General features: G+C 41.2%; 1 protein-coding gene across 1 annotated transcript in view; it reads left to right on the forward strand.

Annotated features, from left to right (window-relative positions):
- The window catches only part of TRPM6 (transient receptor potential cation channel subfamily M member 6), an 89080-nt gene that overhangs the window by 16815 nt on the left and 55208 nt on the right, over window positions 1-17057 (forward strand). The window contains exons 4-11 of the mRNA XM_051643556.1: window positions 7399-7579; window positions 7942-8155; window positions 9959-10083; window positions 10854-11025; window positions 11918-12092; window positions 13425-13548; window positions 15107-15179; window positions 15300-15400. Of these exons, the coding sequence (XP_051499516.1) occupies window positions 7399-7579; window positions 7942-8155; window positions 9959-10083; window positions 10854-11025; window positions 11918-12092; window positions 13425-13548; window positions 15107-15179; window positions 15300-15400 (1165 nt within the window). The remainder of the gene's footprint in view (window positions 1-7398; window positions 7580-7941; window positions 8156-9958; window positions 10084-10853; window positions 11026-11917; window positions 12093-13424; window positions 13549-15106; window positions 15180-15299; window positions 15401-17057) is intronic.

Genomic DNA, 17057 nt, shown 5'->3' on the forward strand with positions numbered 1-17057 from the left:
CTTTAGAGCAGAAGAACAGAGATTCAAAAATACTTGCAGATATTCTGGAAGTGGAAATGCAGGGAGGATTTTAATGCTTCCTGCTAACCTGAAGATACACCAGTGGGTATCTAAGCTAAAGCTGTGCTTCAAAATAAAGTAGTTTATTGCTTTATAAATCAAGATTACAGCAGTTCTGCAGTCCTCCTCCTTCTCCACCCTGCAGAGTGACTATGTTGTGATTTGGTTTGGGAAGCTCATTGTTGTGAAAATTAACCAGAGAGAGGTGTAAAACCAAACCAAGATTTGTTTTCTGCCAAATCAGTCTTGTAATCAAACACAGTTTAGCTGCCTGAATACTACAGTGGGAAACGGAGGAAGGAAAACTGGAAATGTGCACCCTGATTTGGTTTTTTCTTTTACCTTTCTCTGTAAAAACATCCCTTATCTTTGTGGGATTTTAATCTTGTATTTTTTTTCTTTCCTATTTCATTGAGCATTTTCATGCTGTTTAAATCCATGTGAATCCTATTTGTTGATCTGTCTATAAATGCAGAATGCGTGTTGGTGTCTGATGGTAATTTCGGTCAGTCATTATCTTGCAAGTACATTTTTCCAAATGCTAAATGTTCTTGTCTCCTTGTATACCTTAAGGTGTACACAGAGCTTTGTTCTAGGAGCATTTTTCTGTTCTTAACAAGGATAAATAATTTTCACATTAGTGTTACAACTGGTTATATGGTATTAGATCAGCAATGAAACAGGGCTTGGGCCTCTTGAGATCTGTAATTTTCCACAACAGTCCAATAGTGATGTGAATGCGCTTGGTGCCTACTGTAATTTGATCTAATACTGTAGGCAAATGAAATCTGTTAATGATTTCTTACTTATGGAGAGCTTCCAAGGTTTGCAAAGTTTATGAGTGGGTTATACAACTCTTAACTAATAGTAAGTAGTAAGTAGAATTACTCCATTTAGTAGTTGCTAATCAAATTTGAGTAACATACTGGCACCTTAGTGCATGCTTCCCTGGTGCGTTGAAATGGCCTCTATCTAATCTTCATTGTAGTGCTCACAAACATCTCCCAGAAAACCCCTAGACAGATCTCACTGCATGAATACTAAGGAATGTGGTTTGGAACTTTTGCATCCTTACACCTAGAATCATAGAATCATAGAATGGTTAAGGTTGGAAGGGACCTTAAAGATCATCTAGTTCTCACCTCCCTGCTATGAGCAGGGACACCTTACACTACACCAGGCTGCACAAGCCTCATCCAACCTGGCCTTAAAAACCTCCAGGGAGGGGGTTTCCACAGCCTCCCTGGGCAACCTATTCCAGTGCATTACTATCCTCATGGTGAAGAATTTCTTCCTGATACTTAACCTAAATCTCCCCTCTCTCAGTTTAAAACCATTACCCCTTGTCCTATCACTGTCTGGTGAAAAGTCCCTCCCCAGCTTTCCTGTAGCCCCTTCATGTACTGAAAGGCTGCTATAAGGTCTCCTCGGAGTCTTCTCTTCTCCAGGCTGAACAGCCCCAACTCTCTCAGCCTGTCTTCATAGCCGAGGTGCTCCAGGCCTTTGACCATTTTGGTGGCCCTTCTCTGGACCCTCTCCAACAGCTCCATATCTTCCCTGTTCTGAGGGCTCCAGAGCTGTATGCAGTATTCCAGGTGTGGCCTCTCTTGAGCAGAGAATCACCTCCCTGGCCCTGCTGGCCACACTTCTTTTGAGGCAGCCCAGGACACAACTGGCCTTCTGGGCTGCAAGAGCACACTGGTGGCTCCTAGAATCATAGGGATTGAAAGGAACCTCTGAAGATCATCAAGTCCAACCCTCCTGCTGCAGTAGGAAGACCTAGACCAGATCCCACAGGAACATGTCCAGACAGGTCTTGAAAGTCTCCAGAGAAGACTCCACAACCTCCCTGGCAGCCTGTTCCAGTGCTCTGTAACCCTCACAGTAAAGAAGTTTTCCCTCATTTTGAGGTGGAACTTCCTGTGTTGTTACTTGGTGCTATTTCCCCTCATCCTATCACAGGGCACCATTGAAATGAGACAGGCTAATTCTTGATATCCACTCTTCAGATATTTAAAGACATAAATAAGGTCTCCTCTTAGTCTTCTCTTTTTAAGGCTAAAAAGCCCCAGGTCTCTTAACCTTTCCTCGTATGACAGATGCTCCAGTCTCTTAATCATCCTTGTAGCCCTCTATTGGACTCTTTGCAGTATATCCCTGTCCCTCTTCAACTGGGGAGCCCAGAACTGGACACAATACTCAAGGTGTGATCTTATGAGAACAGAGTAGAGGGGAAGGAGAACCTCCCTTGACCTGCAGGTCACGTCAAGCTTTCATCTACTACCACCCCCAAGTCCTTCTCCTCAGGAGTGCTCTCAATCCATTCTTCCCCCAGCCTGTATTTGTGCCTGGGGTTGTGCCAACCCGGGTGCAGGACCCTGCACTTGGCCTTGTTGAACTTCATGAGGTTGACATTGACCCACCTCTCCAGCCTGTCAAGGTCCCTCTGGATGGCATCCCTTCCCTTTGGCTTGAGATGTTCTCACAAATTATTTTTTTAATCTGAGATGTTCTCAAAAATTATTTTTCTGTCTGACCTTTAAGGCATATTTTTTTGGACACAGTCTCTAAAGTGCTGCCTGTTATGGCACTGGATTTTGTAATTTAGCTACTGCAGTTACTTTTACTTAAGTGTCGACCCTCCATGTTACCCCTTGATGCTCCAAGTGTGACTTTTCCAGGTGTCTGCTTTTGTGTTACTGATATTGCTTTCTCCTTCCCTAGTAGCTTAGTGAGGCTTTAAGGTAAAGAAGGTAAAGTCATTGCAAAGATACTTCCAGTCAAGGCATATGATGCATTCACAGAATCACAGAGCAGCTCAGCCTGGCAGGAACCTGGGGACGTTTCCAGTCCCAGCACCTGCCAGAGCAGGCTCAGCAGGAGGGTCAGACCAGGCTGCTCAGGGCTTCACCCAGTCAGAGTTTGGAATGCCCAGGGATGAAGACAGGTGCCCTTCCCAGGCCCCAGCTCCACTGCTGAGCTGTCCTACCGGGGAGAAGGCTTTTCCTTATCCCCAGTCTGAGCGTTGTGTTGCTGCCTCTCACCCTCCCACCACACACCACTATGAACTGCTTCTTCTCCATCTCCATCAGTGCAAGGGATGCTGTTAGCTCCCCTAAAGCCACACCCTTCCCAGATGAGCCAGCTCTGGTCCTGCAGTCTCTCCATTCAGGGCAGTGGCTCCAGCCCCACTATCTTGGTGGTCTCCCCTCGCCTCCAACCACTTTGTCAGTCTTGTTCATGTGTTGGGGACCCAAACTAGCACCAGTACCCAGACAGGGTCTGACAAGCACCAAGCAGAGGGTACAGTCCCTTCCCTCTTCTGGCTCTCAGACCATGTCCTGCTCACACCACCCCAGGCACCACTGCCCCTCTTTGCTGCCCAGGCATGTAGGTAGCCCCAGCTCAGCTTGGTGCCCACCAGCACCCAGGACCATGCCCCAGAACTGCCCCCACTCCAGGGCTGCATGTCCCCTCCATCCACTCCTCCACGTCCCTGGTTGAGATGCTGAACAGGAAAGGCCCTTCACAACCCCCACAGGACCCTGCTGGATACCAGCCTCCAGACAGCATCTGACCCACAGCTACCACCCTGTGAGCCCACCAGCCAGCCAGGTCCTCACCTACCAGTGTGTCCTCCTGCCCAGATTTTAATGTCCCAGCCCAGGTACAATAATACGGGGAGAGACGGTGCCAAAAGCCTGGGTGGCATCTGCTGCTCTCCTCTCATCCCCATGATTTTGTCACAGATGACAGGTGGGTCAGGCATGAATTACTCTTGGCAAATCCTTGCCAACAGCTTCCTGTCACTGTTGTCTCCCTGCTGTGCCCAGATACTGGCTCCAGGAGGTCTTGCTCCTTGATTTTACTTGAGACTGATAGGAGGCTAGCCAGCCTGTAGTTCCTGAGGGTGGCTCTTGACCTTTTTTGAAGGCAGGAGTGACATATGCTTTTCACCAGTTATTTGGGATCTCCCTGATCTCCACAGCCTTTGAGGGCTGATGGAGACCAGCTGCACAAGGCCATCAGCCACCTCCCTCAGCACCCTAGGGTTCAGCCCAATGAGTCCCAGGGACACGTTTGAGTTGATAACTCCTGTGTGATCCTGACTCAATCATCATTCCTGGCTGGTAGCTCCTATCCTCCCTGAGCCCTGTCACTAAGCACACAGCACAAAGCTTTACAGAAAAAAACCCTAAACAGCTGTATGTAATGTTCTGCTTTGGTTTCCTCAACCTTCATGAGAGCCTCCTAGTCTTGGCTTTTGACCTCCCAGGTACCTCATGAGTCCTTAGCACATTGTCCCTTTCTGTGAGATGGCTAAGGTGAGCAAGGATGCCAGCTTGGAGTGGAGCATGAGCAATTTGGGAAATATCAGTCCTTTTGAGTGCCTAACTCTTGTAATCTCTGAGGTAAACACAGTTGCATGTACCTGCACACCTGTTGCTTAGGTCTATGTGCAGTTCCTCCACTGCCTGCTCAGCACACTGAGCTGCTCTGAGTGCAGCGTACCCCTGGGTGCATTTACATGTAAGTGTTAAGTATGTAGTGCAAATGATGTTAATTACTAAAATAGTCCAGTGTTCATTTGCCCCGTCACTTTCAAAGTTACTGCATGGATTTGTCTTGTCAGATTGTTAGCTCCTTTCTATTGGATCTGAGCTCTGAAAAGGCAGGTTGCTCTGGCTCTTGCTGTTCTAAGAGGGGCTGCTAATGTGACCCTGTGTGGAACAGTAATATTAGAGGGCAATTCTGTGCTCATATTTTGATGATGGGCTGAAATTAATTAAGATTTCAGAAAATGTAATCCATTGATGATGAATTTGATTGCTTTTCAGTGCTGTCCTTCCAAGGTGGGCTATTTTCTGAGTCTGATGGTGTAATATGGTATCTAAGTGAATAATGGAAGGTAATATAGTATTTGGTTGGGACTGCTGTTAGTTCTCTGTCTTTAAGAATGACTCCTGGATGAAAGGGCTTGTTATTGTGAAAGTGTTCTAGGATCAGTACAGTGACCACAGGTTTTTTTCCGGACCAAAGAACAATAGGCTGTTTATATATTTTCATACCTTTCATCTGAAGCTCATTTTTTCCCTAGCAGTTACTGTCTCTTAGCCTGGAGACTCCCTAAAAAGCAAGCAGAAAAAACTTAATAGCTCAGTTGTAGAGAGATTTCTCCGCAAGACCAATAATAAAATCAGAATGATCTGGTTTCATCTGGTCCGTCATTCAAAATGTGCAGAGCAAGACTTAAATAAATATAGTAATTGGTCTTGTGCTTCTTGTGAGCAAGTTTTACCAAAATCTGCTTCCCGTGAACTGTGTGCTCTGCAGCTACATAGCTCTGAAACAATTCTAGTTCAGATATGTCTCTATAGTGACTCTGAGTGCAGATACTGAGTACATATGTTGTTTGACAACACAATGTTAGCAATGATCTTCCATCTGTGTTCCTCACAGTCTTCTGAAACAGTTATTTAATTCTTTATCTGTAAGTGACTTAGTGTGACTGGCTTGTTCTCCAAGTTTCAGCTTGGATACTTTTTGTTTAGCTCATGAGCCTTGACCTGCTTGTCTTGTTTTGCCTATGAGGAGGCAAAAGTACAAGGGGTTTTTCTTTCGGGGTCATCCATGTTAGGTCCCTAGATGTTGTTTCAGCAGCTCCTGTGTCCCCTCTGCTAATCTTCCTTTTTTTTTTTTTTTTTTTTCCTTCTTCTTCTTCTTCCTGCCACCACCATGATGCAAGTGATTGTGGGGTCATGCAGTGAGCCAGATCAGAAAATAGTTCTGGTTACACTAACTTGTCAATAAAAATCTCCAGAATTCTGTTGGGAGTACATGCCTGACTTCTTTCTGGCAAGTCCCTGGATTTCTGTGATTTTCTATTATTTGTCTCATCTATGAAGAAGGTGTAGGTGGTCTAGGTTAACTAATCTATGTTGAATTAGCTTGACAAAAAAAAAATAATTGCCATTTTCTGCAGTCCTTATTACTTTTTGCTTTCTTGCTAACCATCATCGTCCATGTGACAACAGAGCTCAGGTCTTTTCTGCAGTGCTGGGCTTCTACAACTCTTAATTATCTACTGAATAAGATTGTTTAATTGAGTTACTAATTCCCTAGGAGTGTGGAAGGCTTCCTTCTCCAGTCTGCATTTGCAGAGGATTAAATCATTCAAATGTAATTTGCCTGTGTTGAAAAACTGGAGTGCACACACACTTGGATGGTTTCTGGGTATCAAAAAGTGCCTTCCTAAAGCACTTTGCTTCTTTAATGTACTTAAGGTGTTTTGGAGGTTTTCTTTTGCTTGTGTGTTATTTTTATTGATTTTCTTTTCAGCAGTTAGTTCTCACTCATCTCCACAGAAAACTCTCTTTCTGAATGTACCTATTCAGATTTTTGCAGATGTTGTTTACATCTAACCTCTCCCTAGATCCATAAGCAATACATCTAAGTCACAAAGCAGTCATTGAGTTTGGGCTGTTGGAGGCTGCTGGTACCTTAAATGACTAAAAGGGAAGGATTTATCTCTGTTCCCCAGAGTATATTAACTTCTGAAATGTCTAAAGGAAATTTGGTCTGTCAGGTGTCACTATAAATTACACTGAAGTTAATCCTGTAAAAGAGACTGGAGCCTGTTGAAGCCTGCATGACAGTAATACTGAATGAATTTGGAATGTGGGTTATCCATCCAGTTTCAAGCCTTAGATGCTACCTGAGCTTCTGTTAAATTTCTTTGGACATTGCACTTCAATTGTATATTTTGTGTATTCAGTTTGCTGGCATCCAAAGGTTAGTATGAAGGTCACCCTTAAGTTCTCTCTAGCATGAGGGTTGCTCCTCTCCTGATTAATGACAGTAACTCCTAGATCTTTCTTCAGTACCTAGAATAACCTGTGATAATAATCTGTGATAATAACCACAGTGAATTTTAATGTCCTAAGATACTCCTCTGAAATCTCTCATACAAGACCAGTAAATCTGAGCTGCATTGCTTGGGTCAAAATACCTATATGGGATTCTTAGACCGTTACAGCGTCACACAGAATCACAATTGGAAGGGACCTTTGAAGATCATCAAGTCCAACCCACAAGTTTTTATTAGTGATCCTTAGGTAGCAAACAAATTTTGCATCTGACAAAACATATTTATGATTTAACTTAGTGTTATTTTGCCATTGGTGAGATTTTTTCAGCTGAGTTAATTTTTATTATATTCCATGTCAGTAAGCTACAATATCCTTCTTTGCAGAAAAACTATTTGGGCTATTCTGTTGAAGGTCTTAGAGTTGTATGCAAGTGCGTTATACAAAATAATGTCTTTATTTTTAATGTGAGATGTTGCTGTGGACGGCTGATTGGAGATCACCCAGGAGTAGACTGTAGCTGGCCCATTGATCAGACTGCCCCACAAAGATGTGATGAAGAATGGTCTGTGCAAAAACACACAAAGACAAGTCCAACAGATGCATTTGGTACAATCAATTTTCAAGATGGTGACCACACTTACCATGCCAAGGTAATAGATGCTGGGCTTGTATATGTCTGATGTCTTTTTGTAATTTCAGTGTATGAAGGACAAAAAGTGGTTCTGGGTGAATATCAGATTGTTTGTCTTAAGAGAGCAGGGCAATCTAAAAGTAAGGCAGGTAACAGTGTGTGTATGATACTTTTACATTGAACTTCACCACGATTAAGCATAGTATGTCTTGCTGTTTGTATTGCTCACTGATTTATTTTTGTGCTATTCATGTTAGCAATGTTTTCTAATCTTGCACAAAATCTTTAAGATATTAATGCTGAGAATTTTGTGAGATGTTGCAGTTTCTTCTCTTGAATTATGTAAATAATGTTTATTTTACCCACTATTGTATCTTCCAGTATATTAGACTCTCTTATGATAGCAATTTGGATCAGTTGTTGCAGCTGATGGTTAAAGAATGGCAGATGGAGTTGCCCAAGCTAGTGATCTCTGTTCATGGAGGCATTCAAAATTTCAAGCTTCCCTCAAAGGTCAAGCAGGTTTTCAGCAAAGGATTGGTGAAGGCTGCTGAGACTACGGGAGCATGGATAATTACAGAAGGCATAAACAGCGGTAGTGTAACTATTTTTATTTGTTTCAGTCTTCCACTGGTTTCTTTCTTTGTATATGAACATACACATTTAGGGCAAATATAATGAAATTGTTAGGTAACCGTGCTGTTTAACATCCAGTGGGATTGAGTGTATCCTCAGCAAGTTTGCTGATGATACCAGGCTGTGTGGTGTGGTTGACATCCAAGAGGGAAGGGATGCCATCCAGAGGGACCTTGACAGGCTGGAGAGGTGGGCCCATACCAACCTCATGAAGTTCAACAAGGCCAAGTGCAAGGTCCTGCACCTGGGTCGGCAAAACCCCAGGCATAAATACAGGCTGGGGGGAGAATAGTTAGAGAGCAGTCCTGAGGAGAAGGACTTGGGGGTGGTAGTAGATGCGAAGCTTGACATGAGCTGCCAGTGTGTGCTGGAGCCCAGAGAGCCAATTGTGTCCTGGGCTGCATCAAAAGAAGTGTGGCCAGCAGGGCCGGGGAGGTGATTCTGCCCCTCTACTCTGCTCTGGTCAGACCCCACCTGGAGTACTGTGTACAGTTCTGGTGCCCTTAGCACAAGATATAGACCTGTTGGAGAGGGTCCAGAGAAGGGCCACCATGATGGTCAAAGGCCCGGAGCACCTCTGCTATGAAGACAGGCTGAGAGAGTTGGGGCTGTTCAGCCTGGAGGAGAGAAGGCTCCAGGGAGACCTTATAGCAGCCTTCCAGTACTTGAAAGGGGCTACAGGAAAGCTGGAGAGGGGCTTTTCATCAGAGAAGATAGTGATAGGACAAGGGGTAATGGTTTTAAACTGAGAGAGGGGAGATTTCCGATAAGTATCAGGAATAAATTCTTCACCATGAGGGTAGTAGTGCAATGGAATAGGTTGCCCAGGGACGTTGTAGAAGCCCCCTCCCTGTTGGTTTTTAAGGCCAGGTAGGACAAACTTTTGGGCAGCCTGGTCTAGTGGTAGGCTTCCCTGCTTATGGCAGGGGGTTGGAACTTGATGATCTTTAAGGTCCCTTCCAACCTTAATGATTCTAAGATTCTATGATTCTAATTTGTGATATTGGAGCAAAAATTAAGCTTGCTTTTTCTTTCTCTCTTTTTTTTTTTTTTGAGGAACAGTGCATAATTCAAGAAGTGACATCACATGCCTCTGCTGTGTTAACAGACATTCTGAATATTTTTACTTTTTTTTTTTCTTATCAAATAACGGAGTATTATGCTTGTAATAGGAAACACTGATAATAGATAAGCAGAACTCTTTTTCAGTCAATTTTATATGTTTCATTAAAATACTTATATACTGAGAACTGCAATTGGTGTTTTTGAACCAGTTTTCAAATCTAAAGTTAACTTGTGTTTTATAATTCAGAAAGTTTTAAATTATGACATTCTATTAACTAACCTGTTAGTATCTGAAACTCTCTACAGGCTGCTCTCAAAAACTATGGAGGTCAGTAAGCCATGGATCTGGAAGAGTTTTACTTCTTTAGCTGTTGTTCAATCCAGTGACCTTACAGGAGTACTGTTCTGTGCATTTATGCAAATAATAATTTGTTTATGGAGCTAGAGAGCCCTGTTAGTAGCATATATGAGTATTACTAGTTTCAAATATGTGTTGAGTTTGAAGTGCTGATGCTCAGATTACATCTGAGCCTTGCAATTCCTGCAGTGCTTGTAAAGTATACAGGTGGGGTGGGATGGGTTATGTCTGTTAAAACATAACCATAGAATAAATTAAATTAGGGGAAACATTTTCATTGGTATCATGTAGCAGATCTCTAAATGTAGAAGAAAAATGATGATTTAATTATCTGTTTAGGAGTGTCCAGGCATGTGGGGGATGCACTGAAAGGCCGTGCCTCACCACACCTGAAAAAGATCTGTGCTGTTGGGATTCCTCCATGGGGGATCATTGAGAACCAGAGGGATCTGATTGGAAAAGATGTGAGTTGGACATGTTTTATAATACCAACCTTCATATTCAGGGGATGTTATAGCTTTCTTGCATACTTTATTTTCTACTTGCTTCATTTCAGATTTGGCACTTTTTCTCAGTAGTAGAACCCTAGATTTTGCTCACCAGTAGGATCCTGTGGCATGTTGGGGCTCTGTATTTTGCTTTTTGTATGTAAATGAAGAATTTAAAAATATTTCTCTTCCTACAGGAAATTACCATTCCTTTTTGATTTTTTTTAATTAAGTAGGTAATTGTCTTACAGTTGCAAATGTTGTTAATGTGATTCAGGATGAGCAATCATGTTAATGGTACACAAATAGGCTATTAGTATGTGTGCTTTTTATTAATAAACTAGAACTTTGTATGAGTGCCAGTGTGAGGGCACAATCTACATAAAGTTCCAAAACCACTTGACAAGTAAGGTGAGAACATTCCTGATAAGTGATAACTCACATTTTTAGTGGGAGAACACCTAGGAAAAATACACTCTTGTATTTCAGCTGTTGCAAAGAAAGGCAGACAGTGACTCTTCCTAAAGACTGCAAGCCTAATCAGAAATGCTTTCTGTGGTATTAATTGTGGTATTGTTGCTTTAAAGAATCAAACGAAAACCTGTCTTTGAATACAGCAGGAAAAAGCATGATGGGGACTTTTTGTAAGATCACAACATGATGCAGAAATGCATACAAGCCAGCATAACTGGTGATATGTTGCTGCTTTATTTGAAGACCTTTTTTTTGTTGTTTTGTTTTCTTAGGTAGTTTGCCTGTACCAGACTCTTAGTAATCCACTCAGCAAACTAAGTACCCTCAACAGCATGCATTCTCATTTTCTAATGGCAGATGATGGGACAGTAGGCAAGTATGGGAATGAAATGATGCTCAGGAGGAATTTGGAGAAGTACATATCACTTCAAAAAATACATACAAGTAAGTACTGCTGCGGTCAGGTTTATGACAGAAAAAAACTATCCTAAAAGTCTTGGAGGTACTTGACATTTCCTGTTACCTGTTGCACATCTTCATTTGCTGTAGATTTCACTGAGGCTGAAAGTTACTAACTGCACGTGTCTTGAACTCTGAAGATCAGAAGAATAAAAAGGACAGCATTTTTATAAAATATTGTGCATTTGGACTAACTCACTTCTTGGCTTCTCAGTTGTAGAGATGTCTAAATGACTCAGATTATTTAGTATGTATTGAGCATCTGCTCACTTTGCAGTTTTGCGTGTTCTCTATATCAGCACTAGATAATTTCCCAGCATTTTGCCAGGTGGAAAAATTGTCACAATTAGTGGAATTTGAGTCCTTCTTCCCCTGCCTTCTTCAGCCTCTTATGTCTTCTCTTACTATTAGTTTTTCATTTCTATTGGATCTTACTTGAAATTTATTTCTGATTGTTGAAAAAAAAAACAACCCACCCAGCTGCCATGAAACCTGAGAAAGTCTGTGAAGAAGTGCCTGATTACTTTTCTGTGTGTGTAGGTAAACAAATGGATATTGACAGCATTTCAAATGCCTTCCATGTCCTTGTATGTAAGAGCTATTGTAAAGGTAGAGAATGTTCTGAAGGATTTTTCTTCTTTCCAATGCTAGGGCTGCTTACAATATTGTCATGAGGTTTTCATGGTCTTTTTGATCTGGTTGCAAAAGTTCTGTGAAAGTCTTAAAAAGTATAAGATAAATGAAAGATCGTGAAGGCATTCTTTCCTTTCCATTGAACCTTATATGAGAATCCTTAATGAGTATTTATTTACCTGCTGTTCTGATATTTTGTGTTACTGTGACCTATTTGTAACTGGTTAAGTGTGTTTTGAAACAGGAATGGGCCAAGGTGTACCCATAGTTGGGTTGGTGGTAGAAGGAGGCCCCAATGTGATCCTAATGGTGTGGGAGTATATGAGGGCCAGCCCAGCTGTCCCTGTTGTGGTCTATGAGGGCACTGGCAGAGCTGCAGATATCCTGGCTTTTTCTCACAAGCACATGGGTGATACAGGGTGAGTAGTGGCATAATGCTTCTCTTGCTTTGTCTGTTGTATTGGGAGGGATCTGAAACAGCCTGTCTCAAAACCACTGAGATAATTTGTAATGCTTCTAGTAATGACCTTGCCATGGTCTTTTGCTGGCTTTTCCTTCTGTGAAGTGAGACAAGATTTTCTTCCTCCACTGCCTCAAACTGCTTCTAAAAGAATTATTCTGTGAAATTTACTAAGGCTTTTTTGAAAATGAAAAAGAAACTGCATCTAGCTCTTTTGAGGTATTATAAACTTTCTCACCTTCAGTGAGGGTTGCTGCTATTTGACCTCAGAGTATCTGCTCAGGCTTTGACTCAGTCCTTTCTCCTGTCATTAGTATTTTGTGAGTGGGCTTGGATTTACGTTGCTCAAAAGCTTTTTAGACTAGGGCTGGGGTTAGTTGTTGTACGAACCTCAGGCTGTGGTGGGAGGAGAACTAAGGTTCCTTGGCTTTCATTTACCCACTGGTAACTCAGTCTTTAAATCACTGTCTAGCTGTAACTTTTTGTGTCACCTCCTGTGCAGCCTCAGCTGCAGACTCTAGTAAAACTACTTTGATGCAAATTTTACATCCAAAATGGATATATATATATATATTTGTATATCAGATTAATATTTTGGTTAAAGTTTTTTGAGCTCAAAGGGGCTTTTTAAAGGAAAAATAAATTTTTTAAAAGTGGCCTGAATTGATTCCAATTAAGAAAAAAAGAACAATTTAAGAAATTTGATATCCTAATTATTTATTTATCATTTCTATCTAGTCTTTCAGGAGAGCAGTATTTTTCCTACTGTGTTGCATTGTATTTTTTTTTGTTTACTTGCTTTTTCTTCCATATTTTTGATCTTAAAAAAAAAATACTCTTGCTATTTCCAAAGAATTGGAAAATAGGAATGGAAAAGTTAATGGAAAGATAAAGGAGGGGAAAAAAGATGGGAGAGATATGAAGCCTAATGAACAATGAGGGGTTCAATTTTTTCCCTATATGACTATTGAAAGAAAAATATTTTCTGATCTTGTAGTGATTTTTTTGCTTTATACTCACAGAAAATCCTTTGAAAATGGTTAACTTTGTGATTTGTCTTATTTCCAATAGTATATATGTATGGTCAGAGCTAATGACTCTGTGAATCATAATTTATGTTATGGGATGCCTTTGTTTTATTTTGTTGCAAGAAGGCAGGAAGTAGAAATAAAAGAGATTTCTTGTATGTCTCTGCTCAGCACACGTTTCTTCTTTTGCTGAGGTAAGTTTTTTTGACTGGTAAGATGTAGCTGAGAATATACTTATTTTTGCTTGTATTTCTGTTTTTCAGGGAGCTGGGCCCTCAGGTGAAAGAGGAGGTCTTAGTGATGATTCAAAACACCTTTAGCTTGGGACAGAAACAGTCCAGTCATCTCTTTCACCTTTTGATGGAATGCATGGAGCACAGAGAGTTTGTGAGTGTGGTTAATGCTCTGAGTTTAGGCCATCTTCATTTGCTGTTGTCCTTCTTGCTCATTCTGTGGTGTCCTGGCATGGGCACAGCAGTTGCAGGAGTAATAGTGTTATTTCCAATGCAGGGATAACATAAAGGTGCCTGTGCTAATTTATATATTGGGTAGCCCCACAGAGCCTGCTTAGTTAACTTCCCAAATCTCGGTGGCTGCTTGTGAAATTACCAATTTTGTTTTTAGTAAAAAGCCAGACATCTTTGTTTTTGCAAGAAAGATCAAGTAATTCCTTCAAGCTGACTTGTGTTGAGCTTTTTTTCCACCAGTACCCTCAAGTTCTTCTCCTCAGGACTGCTCTCTAACCATTCTCCCCCCAGCCTGTGTTTGTGCCTGGGGTTTTGTCGACCCAGGTGCAGGACCTTGCACTTGGCCTTGTTGAACTTCATGAGGTTGGTATGGGCCCACCTCTCCAGCCTGTCAAGGTCCCTCTGGATGGCATCCCTTCCCCCTAAGGTATCAGCCATACCACCTAGCTTGGTATCATCTGCAAACTTGCTGAGAATGCTCTCAGTCCCACTGTCTATGTCACTGACAAAGGTATTAAATAATCCTGGTCCAAATACAGACCCCTGAGGGACACTGCTTATCACTGATCTCCACTTGGGCATTGAACCATTGACTGTACCTCCTGGAGTGCCACCATCCAGCCAATTACATATCCACCAAATGGTCCACCTGTTGTATCCATATCTCTCCATTTTAGAGACAAGAATGTCATGTGGGACAGTGTCAAATGCTTTGCACAAGTCCAGATAGTTGACATCAGTTGCTTTTCCCTTGTCCACCAATGCCATAGCCCTATCATAGAAGGCCACCAAATTTGCCAGGCACAGTTTGCCCTTAGTAAAGCCATGCTGGCTGTCACCAATCACGTCTCTGTTTTCCATGTGCCTTAGCACATGTGCCTTTAGCATAGTTTCCAGGAGGATCTGCTCCTTGATCTTGCTGGGCACAAAGGTGAGGCTGCCCGGCCTGTAGTTCCCCAGGTCTTCCTTTTTAGTCTTTTTAAAAATGGGGATTATGTTTCCCTTTTTCATTCAGTGGAAACTTCACCAGTTTGCTGTGACTTTTTAAAATACTATGGAGTACCACATATTTCTCATGGCAGCAATGGCAATTGTAGCAATGGTTGCTAAAATGGAAACTACCCAGTATATTTTTTCTTATTTTTTATTTTACTTAATTTGATTCTATTTTATAGTTGAAAACTGGGTAGATACTAACCATGTTGCATTTTTACACTTCTCAGCTTTAAAGGCTAATCAAAAGGAAACAGACTCATGTTATTATGCACTAGGTAGAAGCCAGTTTGCCTAGGATGCCAGCACATTAAAAAACAAAATGGTACATTTTCTGTTTGAAACAAAGAAAAATAATGTCTGGACCCTTGCCATTGATTGTGTTGAAATGTGTATGATTTAATCAACCACAGCCTTTACCAAGAAGAAATAACTACAGACTTCTCTGCCTCACCTCAAATAGTATACTTCTGCAATTCTAACAGATAACCATATTTGATGCGGAGTCAGAAGATCAGCAGGACATTGACTTGGCAATTCTGACTGCACTCCTGAAAGGTACTGCTGTAAAAATATGACCTTTTGTTATCTGACATACAGTCCCATTGGCTTACCTTTTCAAAGCAAAGGCATAACACCAGTGTATGAAAATTGCTAGGTCCTTCGCTTGTTTCCTAGGTACAAATATGTCTGCTTCAAATCAGCTGGATTTGGCATTGGCCTGGAACCGGCTTGATATTGCCAAGAAACACATATTGGTTTATGGACAACACTGGAAGGTACTGTTATCTTTTAACTTTTACAGTGGCTTTACACTTCATTATGGTGACTAATTTTCCACAAATTGCATTTGGCAGGCTTTAATTAAGGAATACGCTGATGCTTGGAGTCAGTCTTGTGGTGTAAGCATCTTTAATTTTGAATGGGCATTATTCTTAAAACTGAAATCTTCATCTGCAGGGTGCATCAGATGAAAAATCAAAACACATTTATTTCACTAGAGAAGAGGTGATATCTGGAATTCCTGTAGTTTTCATTGCTGGCTTTTCTAAATAGTTTCAGTGGTTGTTCTGGATATTCCTCAAGCCTGTGTTGACAATTGGTGGTGGTGAAGGATATTTCATTGTAGCCCAGAGTACTCTCCTCCAAAGGAGTAAATGCCAGAGGAGTGTTGCCTCCTTTTTCCTAGCTCTAGACAGAAATACAGAATTCACAGTCCTATATGGTGTTACCAGATCAAAAAAAGGTAGAATTAACTATGGTAATTCAGCATCAAGGCATTATTTAAAATATTGTTTCTTAGGAACAGCTGCAATTAAGGTAAGCCATTATTTAGACCTACATTAACTATATGCATGTGAAAGAACACACAATAGAAATTGAATCAGTCCTATAAATTGCAGTTTCCAACTTTTTAGGTGTAATCTGGTATTTAAGTATAAACCTCACTAGGTGAGTTTTTATGTACGTAATATGATTTTTATAGATGATAAATATAAAACTGTATGTGCCTCAACACGTTATTCCCATTTGTTATGAGTAAATGTTTTCTTCAAGAAATTGTATATAATGCTTCGAAAAGTACTTTTAAAGTTTTCCCTTCCAAGCATTACAAGGTTGATTTTTCCAGTCCCAAGTGCCTTTTTTTCTTTATAATGTAAAGTTTTGGAAAATTGGCAGTGGGTGTTTTTTTTTGAGTAACTGTAGCTGGTTGTTTGGCACAAGAGAGCTGAATTTATTGATCACCAGTTCGTATTTTCCTGTGGTCTGTAAGGCTGAATACTTGGAGAGCTCTGCTTGAAATGTCTACAACTGGGCATCCATGAATTAAATAATTTTGTTGTTACCTCTTTGGGCTCAGTTCACTACCTGTTAAGTAGAGAAGATCATGTCATGGTTTTGCACCAAACCTGGTAAAAATAGTGAGTGCCCACTGAAAGGCAAAGAAGGAATTTGCCAGTTTCATTTACAGGATTTGAGTGGTAGGTGAATAATAAGGGATGTGCCAAGCCTGAAACAGTAAAGCTAAACCAAAATGTTTAATACATCCCTTCTAATTGAGCATCATTCACTCTGTGAACTGAGTAAGATGAAGCTGTCTGGGGAAAGTGTATTATTGAGCAATGACTAATTTTACCCTTATTCATTGCTGATGAATTATCTTATAACTTTTGAGTGTTTGCCTCCATAACCTTAACAGTGTTTCTGCAGCTACCTAAAAGGAGGTTGTAGTGAGATGGTTGTTGGTCTCTTCTCCCAAGTAACAAGTGATAGGATGAAAGGCAACAGCCTCAAATTATGCCAGGGGAGGTTTAGTTTGGGTATTAAGAAAAATTTCTTCATTGAATGGTTGTCAAGCACTGGAACAGTCAGCCCAAGGAAGGGATTGAGTGACCATCCCTGGAGGTATTTAAAAGATGTGTAGATGTGGTGCTT

This window comes from Apus apus, chromosome Z, assembly GCF_020740795.1.
Source record: "Apus apus isolate bApuApu2 chromosome Z, bApuApu2.pri.cur, whole genome shotgun sequence".
NCBI classification, from domain to species: domain Eukaryota; kingdom Metazoa; phylum Chordata; class Aves; order Apodiformes; family Apodidae; genus Apus; species Apus apus.